The sequence below is a fragment of the Hippoglossus stenolepis genome, chromosome 9, assembly GCF_022539355.2.
Source record: "Hippoglossus stenolepis isolate QCI-W04-F060 chromosome 9, HSTE1.2, whole genome shotgun sequence".
NCBI lineage: Eukaryota > Metazoa > Chordata > Actinopteri > Pleuronectiformes > Pleuronectidae > Hippoglossus > Hippoglossus stenolepis.
The window spans coordinates 16,273,942-16,292,319 of NC_061491.1; the positions used below are offsets into that span (position 1 = coordinate 16,273,942).

General features: G+C 41.4%; 1 protein-coding gene across 1 annotated transcript; it reads right to left on the reverse strand.

Moving 5' to 3' along the window:
* Positions 1-3,858: 3,858 nt before the first annotated feature.
* Positions 3,859-16,063, reverse strand: LOC118114982 (eosinophil peroxidase). The gene is made up of 17 exons (XM_035165798.1): positions 16,049-16,063; positions 14,793-14,884; positions 14,153-14,300; positions 9,913-10,136; positions 9,604-9,670; positions 9,239-9,326; positions 8,943-9,118; positions 8,718-8,850; positions 8,288-8,417; positions 7,881-8,087; positions 7,291-7,651; positions 7,028-7,188; positions 6,511-6,769; positions 6,136-6,306; positions 5,815-6,052; positions 5,501-5,700; positions 3,859-5,268 (listed from the first exon to the last, which is right to left on the reverse strand). The coding sequence occupies exons 4-17, from the start codon at positions 9,958-9,960 to the stop codon at positions 4,817-4,819; spliced, it is 2,691 nt and encodes an 896-aa protein (XP_035021689.1). The 5' UTR covers positions 9,961-10,136; positions 14,153-14,300; positions 14,793-14,884; positions 16,049-16,063; the 3' UTR covers positions 3,859-4,816.
* Positions 16,064-18,378: the final 2,315 nt, after the last annotated feature.

An 18,378-nucleotide genomic window follows, 5' to 3' on the forward strand; every position in this document is an offset into this window, starting at 1 on the left:
CAATCACTAATTGTTTTGTATTTACATCTATTTATTAATCCCAAAGCCACTTGTTAATTGTGGTTTTCATTCATTGCTCACCCAACCGGTCGAGGCAGGTGGCCGCCCACTTTGAGTCTGGCTCTAATAAAGGTTTCCTCCAGTTAAGAAGAAGTCTTTTTTCTCTATGTGTTTGCCCATTGGTGGAAACGTTGCTCTATAACTTTTAAGGTCTCAGCCTCACTACATATAAAGTGCCTTGACATAATGTACGTTATGATTTGGCGCTTATATGCACATAAAATTGAACTGAATTGTCCTCGGCTCCGAACAGTGTCCGCAGCAGCAGCAGATCCTGTTTGGTCTTTTCACTCCAGTCAAGCATTCAACACAAGTGCGCTCTCGACGGGCGCGCATTCAGCAGCCCTGCCGTCTGCCGCTTTGAACGCACTGATTCCGCTGAGGAGGCATCGCATCAGTGTCAGCGGCAACAATGGACGTCTGGTTGCTCCATCAATCTCCGCCAGCAGCGCGCAGGGCCCCGCTCTGATTGGCGTCCGGAGCGCAGCCTGACAGTGGGCCCGAAATGAGCTCTTAATCAATACAGGAGAAGCGTCTCCTCAAATCCACACTGCTCATGAATTCAGTCAAGGGGCCACATATAAAATGTAATATATATATATATATTTATGGGAAGTGCTGTATTTGGATATAAAAGTAATCATTTGTGACAAAGTTAATCGAGCTGCTGATTTGGATCATTTCATGGAAAAGGTCTTGGAAAAATAATAAAATAAACTGCACTAACTAACTAAAAGTGTTTGCTACACAACCTCAATGTTTTCTTTTTTCAATAATGTAAATAAATAAAAACTCAATTTCAGACTTTTGTTCTCTAACTTTCTGTGGTTTCTTTTCAGCCTCAACAAAACGAAATTAAAGCTCCACCATGTTCTGGAGCATTTTTTTGCTGCCCAGAAATTAATTTCCGCTCCCGTTCGTTTGGTGTTGAAAAGGAAAGTTTTTTTTCTTCTCCATCCTTGGTTCCTCGCCCCTCACCGAGACCATTGTCTCTGTGTGGAGTTTGTGCTCCCGGACAATGAATGTAAATCTCCCCCCTTTGGATCCCGCCCCAACCCACCATCTGCCAGCTCGGGACAAAGTCAGATGTTCCCCCAATTATGAGAGCAGTCTTGGGGAATCCATGCTCCCGAGTCCCCGCCCTGTCTCCGTCCCTCACACACTTCCCCAAAAACATGATTGACAGCTCCATTTAACCGTGAAAAATCTAAATATGATGACACACACTTAAATATGAAATTCCTCCAGACGCTGCTAATCTTCTGCCGGTCGGGCGTGCGCTCTCAAATTGCGCACATGGATGTGTTGGTTCTTTAACAGGAGGAGCACCTCTTGAACGGTGCAGACAGCGCAAGGTTCGTTTAATGCCTTGTTGAAAAACACTCATCAATTGACGCAGAGTGGACGGACGTGTGCGCAAAATTGAAGCTTCCCCTGCAAAATAAAAGTTGCAGAAATTGAAGAGAATAGATTTAAAGCTGGAATTGAGCGGAATGCACCATTGCGCAGCGGTGGAGGCTTTAGAAACAGTTTTTCCAGCGTGTAAAACACAACTGATATTAGTGAGGTCATGGTGGTGAAATCCTGAGTCAGTTTGAAATAAGTCATTAATAAGTCGATAAGAAAGGTTTCTGAGATTGTTTTCTATCAAGAAGCCATTTGGACTTATCCCATTTCAGAAAAGGTGTATTCATCCATATATCCACTTTGGTTATTTATTTGTATTAACCAGGCTATGAATTAAATAAATTATAATTATAATTTAATTTGTCTAAAGACAAAGAGAGGGTTATAGCATTATGGCTGCAATCCATCTCAAGCTCAGACTCACAGAAAGTTTTAGATTTGGCAGAAAAAACTGGTCGTGCAGCAAAAGTGAACAGAAGAAATCCTTCTCTCCTCTACAGTGTTGTGTGATTTGCAGTGGATGACAGTCTGTGGGCAGTCCACGTGTCTCTCCACAGGTGCGAGGGAGACACAGAGAGGATGCGTGCGCCCTGATCATCCACACAACCCGCCAGGACCTGTCCAATAAAAGTGTGTGGTTTTGTCTCATTTGGCGAAGCTGTGAGCAGCAAGGGGCGAAAATTAGGGGGGGGGGGATTAGTCAAACCACAAACGTCTTTCTAATCAATTTAACCCGTTGAGTCGGTCAGCCCGTGCGCTTCAGGGTGGAGGAGGTGGAGGAGGGAGGGAGAGGATCAGTGACTGCTTAACCAAACAATGGGGTATCGTGTGCCGCTCGTCCTCTCCAGCATTCCCCTGCTCCCATGGGACACCCGGAGCCACTCTCTGAGGATGGCACGGTGTCCACGGAGGTCAGAGGGGGGCGTGGCGTGTGTGTGTGTGTGTGTGTGTGTGTGTGTGTGTGTGTGTGTGTGTGTGTGTGTGTGTGTGTGTGTGTGTGTGTGTGTGTGTGTGTGTGTGTGTGTGTGTGTGTGTGTCTGTGCTTGCAGGGGGATGCTCTGGGGGCGCAGCAGCTGGTCCCCGTCCCTCCTCTCCTCCGCTGAATACAACAGAGCTGCTGCGGCCCACCACCCTCCCAATCGATCGCCATATATTGCTCTTGTTTTTGTTTTGTTTACTTACTTAGGCAAGGGATTCGGATCCCCTGGGGGAGCGACCACATTTAGCCTCATTCCTCAATACCAAAAAAACTAAAATCCACAAAACTCTTAACACACATTTGGATCCATCTCAATACAAGAGCTGCACTTAAATCAATTCCTCCAAGGGAAATACACAAGGCAGCTACATGAGAGGAGCCTGAAGAGGATTTGGTCAGAGTTATTGATGTATGATAAAACTTTCACTGTTGTACTTCTGAATATCACACGCTGTAAGACCTGCATTACTATTACAAGTGTGTAATGATTTTTAAGTTTTATAAAGTGAGACATTTTTGGTTTTCTGGAGAATTGGGTGAACATATTTTTTACCTCTAGCATCTGCTCGGCACATTATTCCAAACTTTGATATGCTGAACCTCTCACACCACACACTCCGTCTCATCACATAACATTAAAAGCACATGTGCAGTTAAAGACATTTATGATGTTTCCCCTTTTACTGAAGTGAGTTAAGTTATTCATTGTGTCATGCAAGTGCCCACTTGAATGTGCAAGACTCCAGAAGTACTGTCGAGAGGTGGTTCAGCATTTGTCTGACAGGAAACGAACTTCTTACCAATAAGCGTAATGTTATTGTCTACATAGTGTCCCAGTTAATACCAAGGCAGTGTTTTGCTACTAGGCTGCGTGTCATCTTGATTTTACTTGATGTGATTCAAGAGATGAGTAGTGCTGTTGCTTGTGAGTGAAGCAGCAACAAATGGGTTTATCGTCCTTATGCAGGTTTTTTATTACCAGGGTTTGGGTGCACACAATGGTCTGGTTTTTTACATTTCAGCATTTTTCTGTGGCAGATATCAATAGTTTGGATTGACGGTCAGATTTAAGTCTAACAATAATCATTTTGAGATTTTGCCCTGTTACGTTCTGGTCTTTGTTGTCCAAAACAACAAGTGACTCCATGTAAATCAGTCTGCGTTGTGAAGTGAGCATTTGTTTTAAGAGGAAAAGCCAGTGTGTGGAGTTTGTCTGGAGAGACCCTATTGCATTTTTACGTTACCTAAAGGCCACTGTAGATTCTTCTACACACTTGGAAGGAGAGAAACACTGAACCTTTAAATACACATTCACAAAGTATTCATTTCTACACCTGCAAAAGCCTTTTACGCATGTGCAATTATTTCTCTGTTATAGATTCTCTATTATATCTCTCAAGTATGCAGAAGACTTTTTCACACATGCACAAAATATTACCTTTATTTGATATTCAACAGTGCTTACACTACAGTTTACATACATTCAAACTCTTAAAACAACTTCAACTGCCTCTTCACACATATCCAGGACATCATCAAAGTTTAGCTTCAGGTTTTACAAAAGGCAACAAACCCACTGCAGTTCCTTCAGAATTGGTATTTCCTACTAATTATTTTGTAATTAATTCATATCCTAGTTTGTAGCAACACAGATGTACTGCAGGTCAAATCCACCTATACTCATTATCATTATCATTTTGCTAAACTTTTCACCCACTTTCTGGCTGGCAAATACAGTAAATCCGTAAAACAGTTCTTCTTGACCATTTGTATACAGTGCAGCTTTAAATGATGCTTGTGCCAGCCTTGCTGTCCTTGTTAAGTTGTACGCCACTGCCATCTGCTGGTCTGCCTACAGACATCGTCAGCTGGGCCTGCTTACAAACATGATCTTCCATTTGTTCTGTATCATCATAATTGTCTTTCAGATGCAGAAGTTAATCTCTACAACAAGAATGAATAATGTCCGGAATAAAGTGACTCAAAGTCATACACTTACTTTTGGAAGAAATAAAAGAGTGCCCCGAAAGATCAGCAAAAAATACAGCCTTTTGCAGTTTTAGCTTAATTAACTTATTAGATTCACTTTTCAGATGTAACACATATCAAGTCAGATAATGTCCTGTCTTTTTTCACATTTTTCCACAGACAAATAAACAAAGTAGTTATCACACATAAACAAATGTGTGATAACTACTGACCTCTTTTTTTTTTACATTTGACCATTCCATATAAAGCTTTTAAACTGTCTTAAACTTAAGCTTTTTTAGACACTTTGCTTTCTGTCAACAAAGTTCCGAACAGAAATTTGCGACTTCAACAAACTCAGCGTTGCTCTACTACACTCGAAGGTGCAGTCTTTTGAGGATGTCAAGGAGAAGCAGTTGTGTCAGCAGTCTCTGACTCGGTGAACAGCAGATGCCCTGAAAAGAAGCTGTCACTGGTCAGACCATTGCCATCATGGTTGGCCAACAGACAGACCTTGTCTCCCTTCTGAAGCTTAATATACGCGTTGCCACTTGCTGTGATGTAGCCGCTATGCCGGGTGGTGAATGAGTGCACAATCAGTTTTCCGTTATGAATCAGATCCACGCTCGCAGCTTTCTGGAAGATTGTGCAGTGGAACTGGAACTCATAGACACCTGGTTGCGCACAGGTGAAATACCCTGTCGATACATCATAGCTATTCTGTCCATTGTAGATTACCTCATGAAATGAAATTGGCATGCCAGCTTCAGGAAAATTGTTGCCCAGTCGCACAGAGAAGGCAACTTTGTTGTCAATGTGAGGGTGTTTAGTGGGTTTCGGGGTGGCTGGGACTCCTGTGAATAAAGAAATGGGTACAATCAAACCACAGAACTATTCCATTTTAAAATAAGGCATCTAGTATATCAATTTCAATATTTTTGGATTATCAAACAGGGAGTGGCAGATTTATTTGGTAATCAATGTGAATCTAAAGAAAATTCAAGGGAAGAAATCTGTTATCTCCAAAATACTTCATGTTGCCTTCGATGATCCTCTGTCAACTGTGACAGAGAGGACTCAACTCACCATCCTCATTCCATGGGCTGAGGTCAAAGGCAGGGATGTCCTTACACTGAGTGTATCCTGACCCACGAGGTCGGTACTGGAAGGGTCTTTTAGGTACCTCAGTGATACCAGTGTTGTCACAGATGATGCGGGCAAGTGATGTTTCCCTCAGGGACGCCCTCTGAGCGTCAGTGAAGACTCCGTTGTTCTCCCACCAAAGTCTGAAATTGGACACTTTGTTATCATTTTGAGTCTCTGGTTGTATAAATGACTATAAAGGTGCAGTTAGGTGAAGTTATGTCTACATAATTAGAAACATGAGTTAGATAATATACCGGTCTCCCTGGCGGATCTTCTGGAACTGAGTGGCAATTAGGCAGGCAAAGAGGGGTCCCACTCTACCACCACGGACAAACGGCTCAGCCACTCCTCCCATCCACACGTCGATGTTGTCAGGTGTGTGATAGAGATCCAGAAGTTTCTTGGCCATATCTGTGTTGTTCAAAACACTTGCCAGCTCTGTCAGATTTTTGGGTTGCGAGAGCCCGCAGTGCTTGCGCCATTTGTTGTATCCTAAAAAGAGCCACATGTTCAATTTGACACATAAGCCTTTACAAAGATGAAGGATACAAACTGTATAAAAAAACAATAAATACCTGGGAGTCCATGGTCTCTGCCTCTCTGCAAATTAAGAGCGGCCAGATCAAGCGCCAAATCACTGGAGAACTTGAACAACTTGTTCCTGAGCTCCTCAGGCATCATGTGTTTCTGTGAAGACAGCTTGGCCTGGTGGCCTATTAGCCCCCGCAGGATTGGGTCCAAACCACCTAAGGAACGTGGACAATCATTTCATGATCAGTTGAATCTCACCTCTCTTCAGGGAACAACTAAGAAGTCATGATCCATGAGTAGTGCACTGTAGATGACTGGTTGCAGCAGTTGAAGCCGATTGTTTCCACAAAGGCAGTAAAGTGGTTAAAGGCTGATTTTCCATTGAGCTGAATCATAAAAATTAGGGATCGTGGCCATACCTTCAAAGATCAGCCTCCATGGTGTGAAGAAGGCTTTGTGCAGTAGCGGGCTGGGATAATCACGGTGCTCCTGGTATTTCTCATCAAAACGGTAAATAAATGGCTGAATCATCAGGTGAGCAAATCTGTAGGCAGCTGTGGCAAACACATTGGAGATGCTGGGGTCCACTTGTTCATCATAACCAGGGTAGGTGGACAGCTGCTTCGCAATTAAGTCTGGACCGACAATGTGGAGCAAGTAGTCTCTGTAGGTGAGAACCTGAAAAACAAAAGAGAAACTGAGTCAGTTGAAGCAGACATAAATGCAAGACTTGTGCTGCTCATGCCGCTAAGCTGTGACAACCCTCTCTAAGCTGGTGGCAGTCAGCAGCATTACATTTTGATATTGATATTGGTAATTGTAGTCACTATTTAAATTTCCTTTTTCATTTCTTTAAAATAAAATTATTTTTTAGTAACAATTCATGTGTGGTCTTCCCTCCTTTGTGCAGCCTTGTGCTGGGTTGTGACTAAGCACCTGAAAGTATGCTCCCATGATCTTGCGGGCCTCCTGGTAGAGTCTCTCTCCGTCCCAGTGAGGGTTGGGTTTTGCCAGGGCACGTACCAGACGGTTGTGCTCACGCATGAACAGTGTGTGCAGAGAGGTCAGAGCGATGTTCTCATTGGTGCGTTCATCGCCTGGGAGACAAAGCATAGGAAAATGTTTTAATAATTACAACCACAATGTGTGATTGAAGCTTGCAATGCACTTTGTATGTCAACGTTTTTGCTTCCACTCACCAGCCACAAAGCAGGGCACCTCCTCAGCATTGACGTTTTGAGTAATGCGGGCTCGTGTCGCGCAGATGTTGGCACCTGTGACGAAGAACGGCAGGAGCTCGCGGCCATTGTCTTTGTACTTTGTGTTGACCCTTAAAAGGCCGCTCTTTTTGGAAAGGTTACGGAGGAAGCGAGCTTTGGTATGATCTGAACCGTACACCTGGCCCACGTCAATGACAGCTGTGATAGCGTTCATTTGCTGACGAACATTGCTGGCACCGAAGAGGTGACCTGTGTTGCCAGAACCACAACCGGCTGCTGAGCGGAAGAAGGGCATGCATTCTTCTGAGTGATTGACGAAGCGTTGGTCTCCACTGGGGATCTGTTTTGATGACAAGAGGCCGCTATCATTTAGTGTGTGTGTGTGTGTGTGTGTGTGTGTGTGTGTGTGTGTGTGTGTGTGTGTGTGTGTGTGTGTGTGTGTGTGTGTGTGTGTGTGTGTGTGTGTGTGTGTGTGTGTGTGTGTGTGTGTGTGTGTGTGTGTGTGTGTGTGTGTGTGTGTGTACTTTTGGGATAACTTGTCTCTTGTTCTGTACTGTAATGATACTGACCTTGATGGGGAAACAGGGTTCTGTGCGTTCGCAGCTCTTGTCACAGTTGATACCATTACTGAATGAGCTGATGGCAGGAGAATGAGGAGTGAAGGTCAGGTCGTGGTCGATCCATTGGCCGTACATTGTCACCATGAAAGTGTACAATGGGTCACTCTCCACATCAGCATTAGCTGTGCTAATAATACGGTTGGACACGTCCCTCACCTGCGGATTTGATGCAGACAATCAGCACCTTGGTGAAAATTTGTGACAACCTCTCATTTTTGAAAATACATTAAGCATCACTACAGATGTGATTACATTTTCAGTTTCTGCTTCCTTTCTTTACAGGAGCACTGGTCATCTCTGTACTTTCTACTACTTACTATTTATTTACATTTAAAATATATATTTAACCACAGTACCAATGGCAGCAAATGATTGTTGATCTTCTGCTTAGGGTCCCATCCTTTGGGCAGAGAGATATTATCCTGGTACTCAGCAGGAAGCCAGCGGGTGAAAGGTGTGTTAGCAGACCCCCAGCGAGGGTGTTTTCTGAGAAAAAATAAATCCTTCGTTGTCTTTTTGTCTTTTACATGATTGTACCATATTTGACATGTAGGCTACCGGTCTTTGACATTACTGGTGCTATTTTTCAAAAGGAATGTTACTGCTCCAATTATACACAATCATTTTAATATCTGGATTTGGTAAATGAATTGAAGAAAAGGACAGAACTGGGAAGAAAGTTACAAATTGGCCCCAGGGGCAGAAACTAAGCAGTCAATTAGCTGAGAACATGTCTGTGATTTGCTCTCCCTGGGTCCTCCATGAACTACTCAGCAGCTGCCTCACCTGTTGTTGCAGACATTGCTCGCAGTGCGAAACTTGTCTAAGTTTGGAGTGGTGCTGCAGGAAGGGGCACGATCCCGGGGAGAGCAGCCTGTCAGTTTAGCAATGACCTGCAGATCCTCTTCAGAGATCAGATCTAATTCAACGGGCAGAGAAATGGCAACTCAGCTCTCTCCGAATGGCAAATATTTGTAGGTGAAGTTGGAGAATGTGTGAAAGGTTACACACCTGTGGTGTTGATGGAGCGTTTTTGGCGTCTTTGCAGAGATCCCTTGAGCAGTGACACAGTGATGTCCATATAGTCTGCAGCCCGCACAGCATTGCGGGTCAGCCCAGCAGGCTGCTTCAGCAACCGCAGTATGTCCGAAGGATTTGCTGTATTCCTCCTCACACGTGCGATGCTCCTGTATATATTTCATTCAGAATATCGTCAGTGTCATTTTATAAAACTGATCGATGTTTATCTAATTTTTCAATTAGCGAATAATTGACAATACACAAGTCCAGCCAGTTTTTACACCTACTCTTTTCGGGAGGTCAGATAAGTATTGTCCACAGTGGCCTTGGCCGCAACCACAGCTTTCTCAATAACACTCCTGCTCAAACGAGATTCTGCAAAATAATAATGATGAGAAATGAATATAACAATAAATGAACAAATAAATAAAATACATTTTAAATATTAATGATAATGATTTAGTTACCATTATCACTGGCGTTTTAACATTTCATTCATGTCACAAAGTCATAGTATTTTACAAAACATTTATAGAAACAACTGAAGAACAAAACATTTGTGTTCAAGACAAAAATGAAGGAATAAATTGAGAATATTTAGATCAATAATGCATTTTTTTAGCTGTTCTGTGATAATAGAGGTAAAACTCACCTGCATTTACGTGACATTGCATGTACAGGTAAAGACCCGCAGCCAGCACACACAGAAAGTGATTCATCTGAAGAAAAAGAAAATAAAAAGCAAAAGTATTCACCACATTATGCAGTCACTCGTCAAATTATAAAAAATAATTATTCAGTTATATACATATGTTTATATATAAGTATAATTTTCAGAATTAACGTTAAACAGCTTGAAAAATATAATGGAAAACACGTTTAATTCAATCTAATAAATTACAGCACATTTACTGTAGGCTATGAAAATAAACAACATATGTAAAAACAAATAAATAATAACCTTTGTAGTCAAGTTGAAGCTTGGGTCCTCTAATGGTGTGTGTATCATCCAGCTTGAGTGTCAGATGTCAGAGGTGTCTGTTTCTTTATAGTGGCTGAGTTTGACGTGACATCTCAGGTTCCTCCTCCTGAAATCCTTTTCTTCTTCCTCATTCCTCCTCTGGAGAAGAGACTGCAGTTCAATTGAGTAATGTGTTCATTACGGGAACAGGGCTGTGGTTGTGGCTGTAAAAAACATCAAAGTTATTAATACATCAATGATAATTACACCAAGCAAGCACGACTCCATTGTGTTGCACAAAGCTTTTCATAAGGAGCACTTGTTTCTTATGTTACACTAAATCTTTTATGTTAATTATTATGAAGAAAATGGGAATGGAACCACAGAGCTTTTGATTAGTCGACGACCTGTGTACCCTTTACCTGTACCCTGAGCCATATTGTACCAGGAAATCTGTTTTTGTTCTCTAAAACCTCATGTCAGGAAAAGGCCTAGAATCAGACTAATGAAGCTAAGTCAAAGATCAGTCAGGAACCCTGTCTTCATGAGCAGGCCTCCATAGTCACATGCACAGTTCCCACTATTTCTAGGTTCCACCAATCTTGTTCTCAGTTTTTTTATCATATCACAATTTGACATGCTTGCCGTGAGCCAATCACCTGTATGCTGTTGCTGGGGCCTATTAACCAAAGTCCTCAGTTCACATCACAATACACTTAATTTCATCCAATTTAGTCATTTTTATTTGTTTTCCGTAAGTCTTTGCTGATGAAATATACACAGGGCTGCTGAATGCATGCGGTTGAAGGGCATCTTTTAATCACAGAAGCTAAAAAAAGAAATTTTGGTTGGAGGACTTCTCAATAAAGCATGGAGCACTTTAATGCTCCCCACCCAAAAGGGCAGAGTTGATACAGCAGTCTGAGAGAAAAAAGTATAGCCATATATTTTTTTTAATAATTGTTCCTATAAAAAAAAATTTGAACTATGGGAGAATGCCACTTCAGTTCTATGAAATTACTTTTTTGACTTTTCTATAGGTCAAGACTAAAACCTAAAGTGAAGCAGCTTTTAGTTCTTCTGCTCTGAGCTGTTTGAACAACCTGCCCAAGGATCCAGACGTCAACATCTTTAAATTTGACCTTTTACTCTTGGTAATTTCCAAACTCTGCATATGAGTTTCATTACAAGTTACCTTGTTCCTCCAGCCTTTCATTAAACCCAGTGGGTAGAACCTGGTATGTGGCCTCTCTGGTTTTCTTTACTGGAAGTTAGTGATTAGATTGACAGCTTGCGTGTTTATTAAACATCAGACATAAAAACATTGGACGGGAGGTTCCCAAACTTAGATGAACAGTGTATCTTCATGTAAAAAGTATTGTTGTTGTTTAGGCTCAGAAAAACTAATGCAGAATAATGATTGTCAGTGGTAATAATATATAATTATTATTATTAACAGATTTCATTCCCATAAATTTGTTCAGATAACCTTCTTAATTCAATTAAAATGCTGTTGTCTTGTCAGTGATTGTTTACAGTGTTAAGATGATATTGTGCCATTGTCTGTCACAAAGATTAGTAATATGAGAACAAAATTTTGTGACGAGTGGTTTCCACGTGTAATAATTACAGGGTGTAAATAAGACAGTGAAGTATGTAGGTGAAAATGTGTGCTATTGACAGCTCCTTAAAAGTTGTTGAGCATTAAATACTTTGTGGATTAAAATTGGACATGCACATTATCCCTGGAAAATAAAAATTGAATACAACATGCTGTAATATTTCCCCTGCATAGTTTAACATTCCAATTGATTTCACATGCCCCTGGGTCTGAAATATTGAATTTCTCATTGAATATAATAATGAGACATCAAATAATGACAATAACCAGCAGCTCCTCCTTACGTATTCAATGCAACATTCATATAATTGTAGAATTTAGCATATGATGTCTTGTATTACATCAGCTTAATTACTTATATAATGTATGTTATGGTTCTCTTCATATTTCATTCTGCATCAAGACTTCTCAGGTCTGGCAACAAAATAATTTAAAGGTTCCCCGGTTCTCGCCAAAGACAAACAGGGGTTTAGCTCCAACACTGCAGAACCTTCTCACTCTCAATAGCACATGTCAGCTGAGTCTGTACTATTTACACCTACCTGTGTACACCTACCACCACCTACTATCATTTCTATGAAGAATTGTTACTGTGATTGTTTTATGTTGCTAAATTATGACGACATATCTTTTGCACAGATGATGAAATATGGCTGAATTTCGAATTGGTGTTCACACCGGTGAATACAATTATTCACTCGAGGAGCCTCAGCTTTCCCTGCTGGAAAATTTGAGCTTATTGCAACATACAGTAGATCTGTGGACAGAAGATTCTTGGTCCGACATTCATTCAAACAGTCAAAAAAAAAACCGTGAAGTAAAATAGAAACATCTCAGTTCTGCCCCTCGGGTGGAGAGAAGAGAGAGAGAGAGAAAAGAATGAAGACTGTTTCAAGGTAAAACATCCTAATGTCATGCATTACAATTTTTAAGGTTTGTCAAACACAATATTATAGGCATCAAAAGACGTATTCAATTCAAATAATATTTTAATCAATCTGAGCTCGTATAAGGCCACAGAGGGTGAAAGGGGACATCAGCTTTTGCTTCTTTGTTTTCATCACGTTGCCTTGCCCAGGAAGTGGCTTTGAATAATATTTCCCAGAAAGCTAATTAGTCATTCTTGTAAATGATCGACCATTCAATAGAAAAGATTGCAGAAATTCCAAACTGCAAATGTGGCTTGATCTGCATCCAGATTACAGGAGCAAAAACATTCCACAAATGCCATCAAATGAGGGCCTCATCTGATCGAATGTGGCAAACGGTGCGCGTCGCCTTGCTGCAGGGTTTGTGCAATTTGGTGGGGCCAAAGCTTTTAATGTGACACCAATGATATGATGATTGTTGAAAGAAATAATCCTGTGTTAAAACTTTTCAATATTAATATTGACCAAAAACTACAATCTACGTTGCCTGTTCGCAGTGAAATACATTTAGTTTAGGAGATTTCAAAGGGGGAAAGGCTGCTTGGACCAGACATTGGTGTGACAAAAAGTGTGTGTTTAAAAAATGTGTTACATCTAAAAAAAAAAAAAGGTCGTAAACCTTATAAAGTCATTGGAGCATTTTATACTTGTAGATTTGGAGATCATTTTTGCACTATGGTTATGTGCTTTTTCAGCGTGAATGCTCTCATGCATCCTGTTTGTTAACCGGTTGACTCTGTCACACCTTTCCCTCATTGTACTTTCTTCTATTGTCTTGCTTCAATCTTAAACACAATAGATGGAATGGGAGCTTTGCAGTGTCCACTTATACGTAGACCGACCTGCCAATTGCCAAATGCCCTGCTGTGGTATTTTCATTGAAAGGACTCGTTTTCAAATAACAAAATGAATTTGCAGGCAGGAGGCCAAGCTGACATCGCAGCTGTTCAGACTTGTCATGCCAAGGAACTCCCGAGAATTAGCCCAGGACTTTCTGCCTTTCACACACGCACACATACTCAAAGAGCTTCATGTGGACACAGCCATGGAAATCTGAGTGGAGATATAGAGTGCCGCTTAAAGCTGTTCACATCTCACCAGTGTCTTTATTTGTCATAAAGTGCTGAAATGAATTTTCAGCCTAGATGATGTTAATATGAATACTAGATGTTCAGTTTCCTCCTCTTAGTGGCATGGCGTTGCAGGAGACATGAACTTCATAAAATTGTATTAGTTCAGTTGAATATAGTTTATTGGTTTGAGTGTGGCTTAGGAAATGCACCACACACACACTGACTCGATTCGGTTGGCAGTGCGCATGAGAATGGGAGAGCCATACCCTGCCCCTACCCACTAAGAGGAGGGGACTGGCTAAGGGTGAAATGGGATTGGGCCTTAGTGTTGAGAGTTTCGCCAAGTACAAATTCAACCAAGCCCTGGTATAATATTAATAATAACAATCGTTTATTTTTATATTCTAAACGTGCCACACACAGACCAGCGCACACAGAAGCTGTAACCAGACGATGCTGAAGATACTTTTTAATGATACGTACATGTGCCATCAATGTAAAATATTTTTTAAAACAAGTTCAACAACCCGGTTTGCTTTGGTAGAATAACAAACAGAACACCTGGTGACTTTGGCTTTCGGACAACACCTGTAGGCAGCACCAAAAACGAAACTTACTTGGTTGCTAAGAATAACTCCTGCATGGCTCCCTGGGTGTCTGCGCCATTGACTCGCCATTCTTCTGACTCCACCCTGATCAGAAATGAGCTTGGTCTGATCACATTCCAGAGGGGAGTCACCCGGTCTTGCTCCTAAACAATTAAATCTAAAAAGAAAATGATCAGTGTGCAGGACTGTGGGCAAGTACAAGATCTAGTTAAAGGCTGAAGCAAAGAGAAGTGTTGTAAGTTTTCTTTTTAAGACATTCACTGAACTAGCTTCTCTGATATGTAGTGTCAGTCTGTTCCACATCTTTAGAGAGTAATCTACAAAAGCTGAATCTTAAATTTTCTTTCTAACAACTTGCTGCAGATGATCTCAGTGTTCTTGAGGGAACATACTGTAGTTAACTAGAGAGTCAGCTGTGTAGGCCCAGCCCATTCAGAGCCTTATGTGTAAGGAGGAGAACCTTAAAGTCAGTCCTGTGTGTTTCACGCAACCAGTGCAGAGCAGCTAGAACTGGACTAATGTGTTTTCTCTTCTTGGCTCTAAACAGCCAAAATGCTGTATTGCTATATAATTTTGGGGAAGGGCTGCTTAAAATGACTACAGAGCCCAGGTTGTCATGCATACTGTTGGTCTCCAAAGACTGTCTCACCTCACCGGCTTTTGGACGATCTTTTATGGCCTTGTGGCTCTTCCGGCCGTCAGCAGACAGAGTTCACCAAATCTGGAAGTGAAGTGCCTCACCTGTGTGTCAGTGTAAATCACATGTTGACAATTTTGAAGTCAAACGTTGAACGTTTTCTCCCAGGATATTATATTTGACCATACAGTTCCTCAAGGTGCAAGCTTAACTTATTACAGCTCTGCCCACAGCCTCCTGTCGTCCCAGGAAATAAATACAAATGGACACTGGAATAATGGAATAGGTATCCTCACTACAGTATACCGTAAGATCTTTGTAAGATCCTTACTGTTACCCCCTTATTCCACAACTCTTTCCCCAGAAACTACATAGAAGTACTGTAACATACTGTATTAGTATTAGTACAAAAACTATTCCATGAATCCAGAATATTTACACTGTAGGCCTACATTCTGTGGTGTAGCGTGTTACCCTACAATCTTAAGTGACTTCGCCTTGTTGCTCCTTTTTTGATGATGTTGGACAACATTTTGAATTTGAAAGCAGCATTTACAGGATGTACAAGTATTTTTGCCTTTTTGAATTCTTCTCCACATTTGTATGACAGTAAACAAAGCAAGGTTTGCTTGGAAGGCAGTTATGTGACTACATTGTTTGTGATTATATGGTTTGGAAACCTTTCAGCTCTGATACGGTAAGTCTATAGTTAGTAGTCCCATCCATCACTGAAAAATGTTTGAAATGTGCGTGACTCTGTGTGATTTTAAGGTTGCACAGCCAGGGTGCAATGTAAACTATGAGGAACTGTTGGGTGCTGCTTTTTTGTCTCTTAACCCTTCCTTATGAGCGATGCTACAGTATATGTCTAGGGAAAAACTGGACATATACTGTAGCATAAATTTGCCTTCTTAACATATTTTATCCTAATTTGAAGATCCACATATGTACACATAAGATTTGCAATAGCTCGAGCTCTGGCAGAACAAGATCCAACAGGTTATCAGTCAACTTATTTAGATTTTACTTTTACTGAAAACATGATGATGATGACTGAATATATTATTTCAGAGTTTAGACATTGCAGATCTACGGTATGTCAAGAATTTCTCCATGGACTGAGGTCAAAGGCAGGGATGTTCCTGCATTTAGTGTAACCGGACCCTGTGGGCCGGGACTGGAAGGGCTGCTCTGGTAGTTCAGTGATACCAGTGTTGTCACAGATGATGCGAGCAAGTGATGTTGTATTGTCATTCAGGTCTGCTTACCCCCTGGCAAATCCTTTGGAACTGAGAGGAAACCAGGCAGGCAAACAGGGGTCCCACTCTCCCTCCTTTGACCAATGGCTCAGCCACTCCCTCCCATCCACACGTCGATGTTTTTTTTGTTTTTCAGCATTCCTGCCAGTTGTTTCTGATTTCCAGGTTGGGACAGCCCACAACTTACGGCATGTGTTGTAACCTAAAAGGAAGCACGCAGTGTGAAAAGTAGGACAATGTTCTTGTTGTCAAAAGCCAGAAAATGCTCAGATGGAACAACATCCTGGAGATACAAGCACCAGGCACTCCATGGTCTCTGCCTCTCTGCATGTTGAGAGCGGCCAGATCGAACGCCAGCTCAGTGGAGAATTTAAACAACCGGTCCCTCAGCTCATCAGTCATCATGTGATCCTATGTGTTCAGCTTGGCCTGGCGACCCACCAGTCCCCTCAGGATTGGGTCCAAACCCCCTAAGGAACACAAGAGATAGGAACAATTTAATATGGACTATTTTAAAGCTTTAGTTACATTTGTGATAAATATTTGAGAATCTTGGCCGCATGTCATTACAGGTTGTTTTTTTAGTTTGTTGTTTTTTTCAATACTTCCATCAAGGAACTTAATGAGCACTTAATTCTTGGAAGTCATGATCCATGAGTAGTGCACTGTAGATGACTGGTTGCAGCAGTTGAAGCCGATTGTTTCCACAAAGGCAGTAAAGTGGTTAAAGGCTGATTTTCCATTGAGCTGAATAATAAAAATGAAGGATCGTGGCCATACCTTCAAAGATCAGCCTCCATGGTGTGAAGAAGGCTTTGTGCAGTAGCGGGCTGGGATAATCACGGTGCTCCTGGTATTTCTCATCAAGACGGTAAATAAATGGCTGAACCATCAGGTGAGCAAATCTGTAGGCAGCTGTGGCAAACACATTGGAGATGCTGGGGTCCACTTGTTCATCATAACCAGGGTAGGTGGACAGCTGCTTCGCAATTAAGTCTGGACCGACAATAGGGAGCAAGTAGTCTCTGTAGGTGAGAACCTGAAAAACAAAACGGAAAACTGAACCACACAGGATACTACTCTTTCAACCGTTATCCAAGACTTGTGCTGTTCATACGGCAAAGCTTATCTCTTACCTGAAAGTATGCTCCCATGATCTTGCGGGCCTCCTGGTAGAGTCTCTCTCCGTCCCAGTGAGGGTAGAGTTTTGCCAGGGCCCTAATCTTTCCTGCACACTTAATTTTCTCACTGCCTTGTTTTAAACTATGGGAGAAGGCCACTTCAGTTCTCCTGAAGTGAAGCAGCTTTTAGTTCTTTTGCTCTAAGCTGTTTGAACAACCTGCCCGAGGATCCTGATGTCGACATCTTTACATTTAAATTTGACCTATCGCTGTCTTTCTGGCTTGTGCTTCATACCTTTCTGTTCCTTAAATGTTCTTACCCTTCTTTGTTTCAAGTAATTCTTGGTAATTTCCAAACTCTGCATAAGAGTATTATTACAAGTACAAGTTTCCTCAAAACCAATGGGTGGAACCTTGCATGTGACCTCTCTGGTTTTCTTTACTGGAAGTTAGTGATCAGATCGACAGCTTGCTTGTTTATCAAACATGGGAGTTCCTCATTGTGCTGTCAGATTCCTCGGACTCAGACTTATCTCATGCAATACTTTTTTATTTTCAAAGAGGCACACCCAGCTCTGTTTGCTGGTAGGAAGCAAAGGTGGGTATAAATGGGTCGAGCACAGGACTTAAACTCAGAGCACTTACAGACAGGTCTCCTGTCCCACAGCTCAAAAACATCTGTGAAACTACGACTGATGTGAAACTACGACGTTTTAAGAAAATGAAGTGGAAACAAAATAACAAAAAGAAACATACATAGGATACAGTTAAACAACAAGTGAAAGCTGTATCAGGAGAGAGTCACAAAGTTGAAGTAAAAAATTAATTTGTTTTTCAGAATTAACAGGCTACAATTGGACAGAACATTTTAAGGAAAACTGTGGAACATGTGACACGTTTAACACATTTAACACAACCAGCGTGTAAAACCTAATGATGGCTGACTACTTTTGTGAATGAGTGTTCTCTTTTTCAACATATTCATGTATATAAAATCTCTGACAGTTAAAGAAATTAATAAAAACTTGCAGAAATAGAAATATGCATTGAAACCGGCCTGTCGCTTTTAGTATAAAAATTATCCAATATTATTGTAGCCTGATTAAAAACTCATCATAAAACTGTAGATTAAAGAAAACAGATTATTTGGAGTGTGCATAGATTCTGTTCTTACCTAAGAACAAATCCCAGATAAGGAAACATTGATGAGTGTCAGAC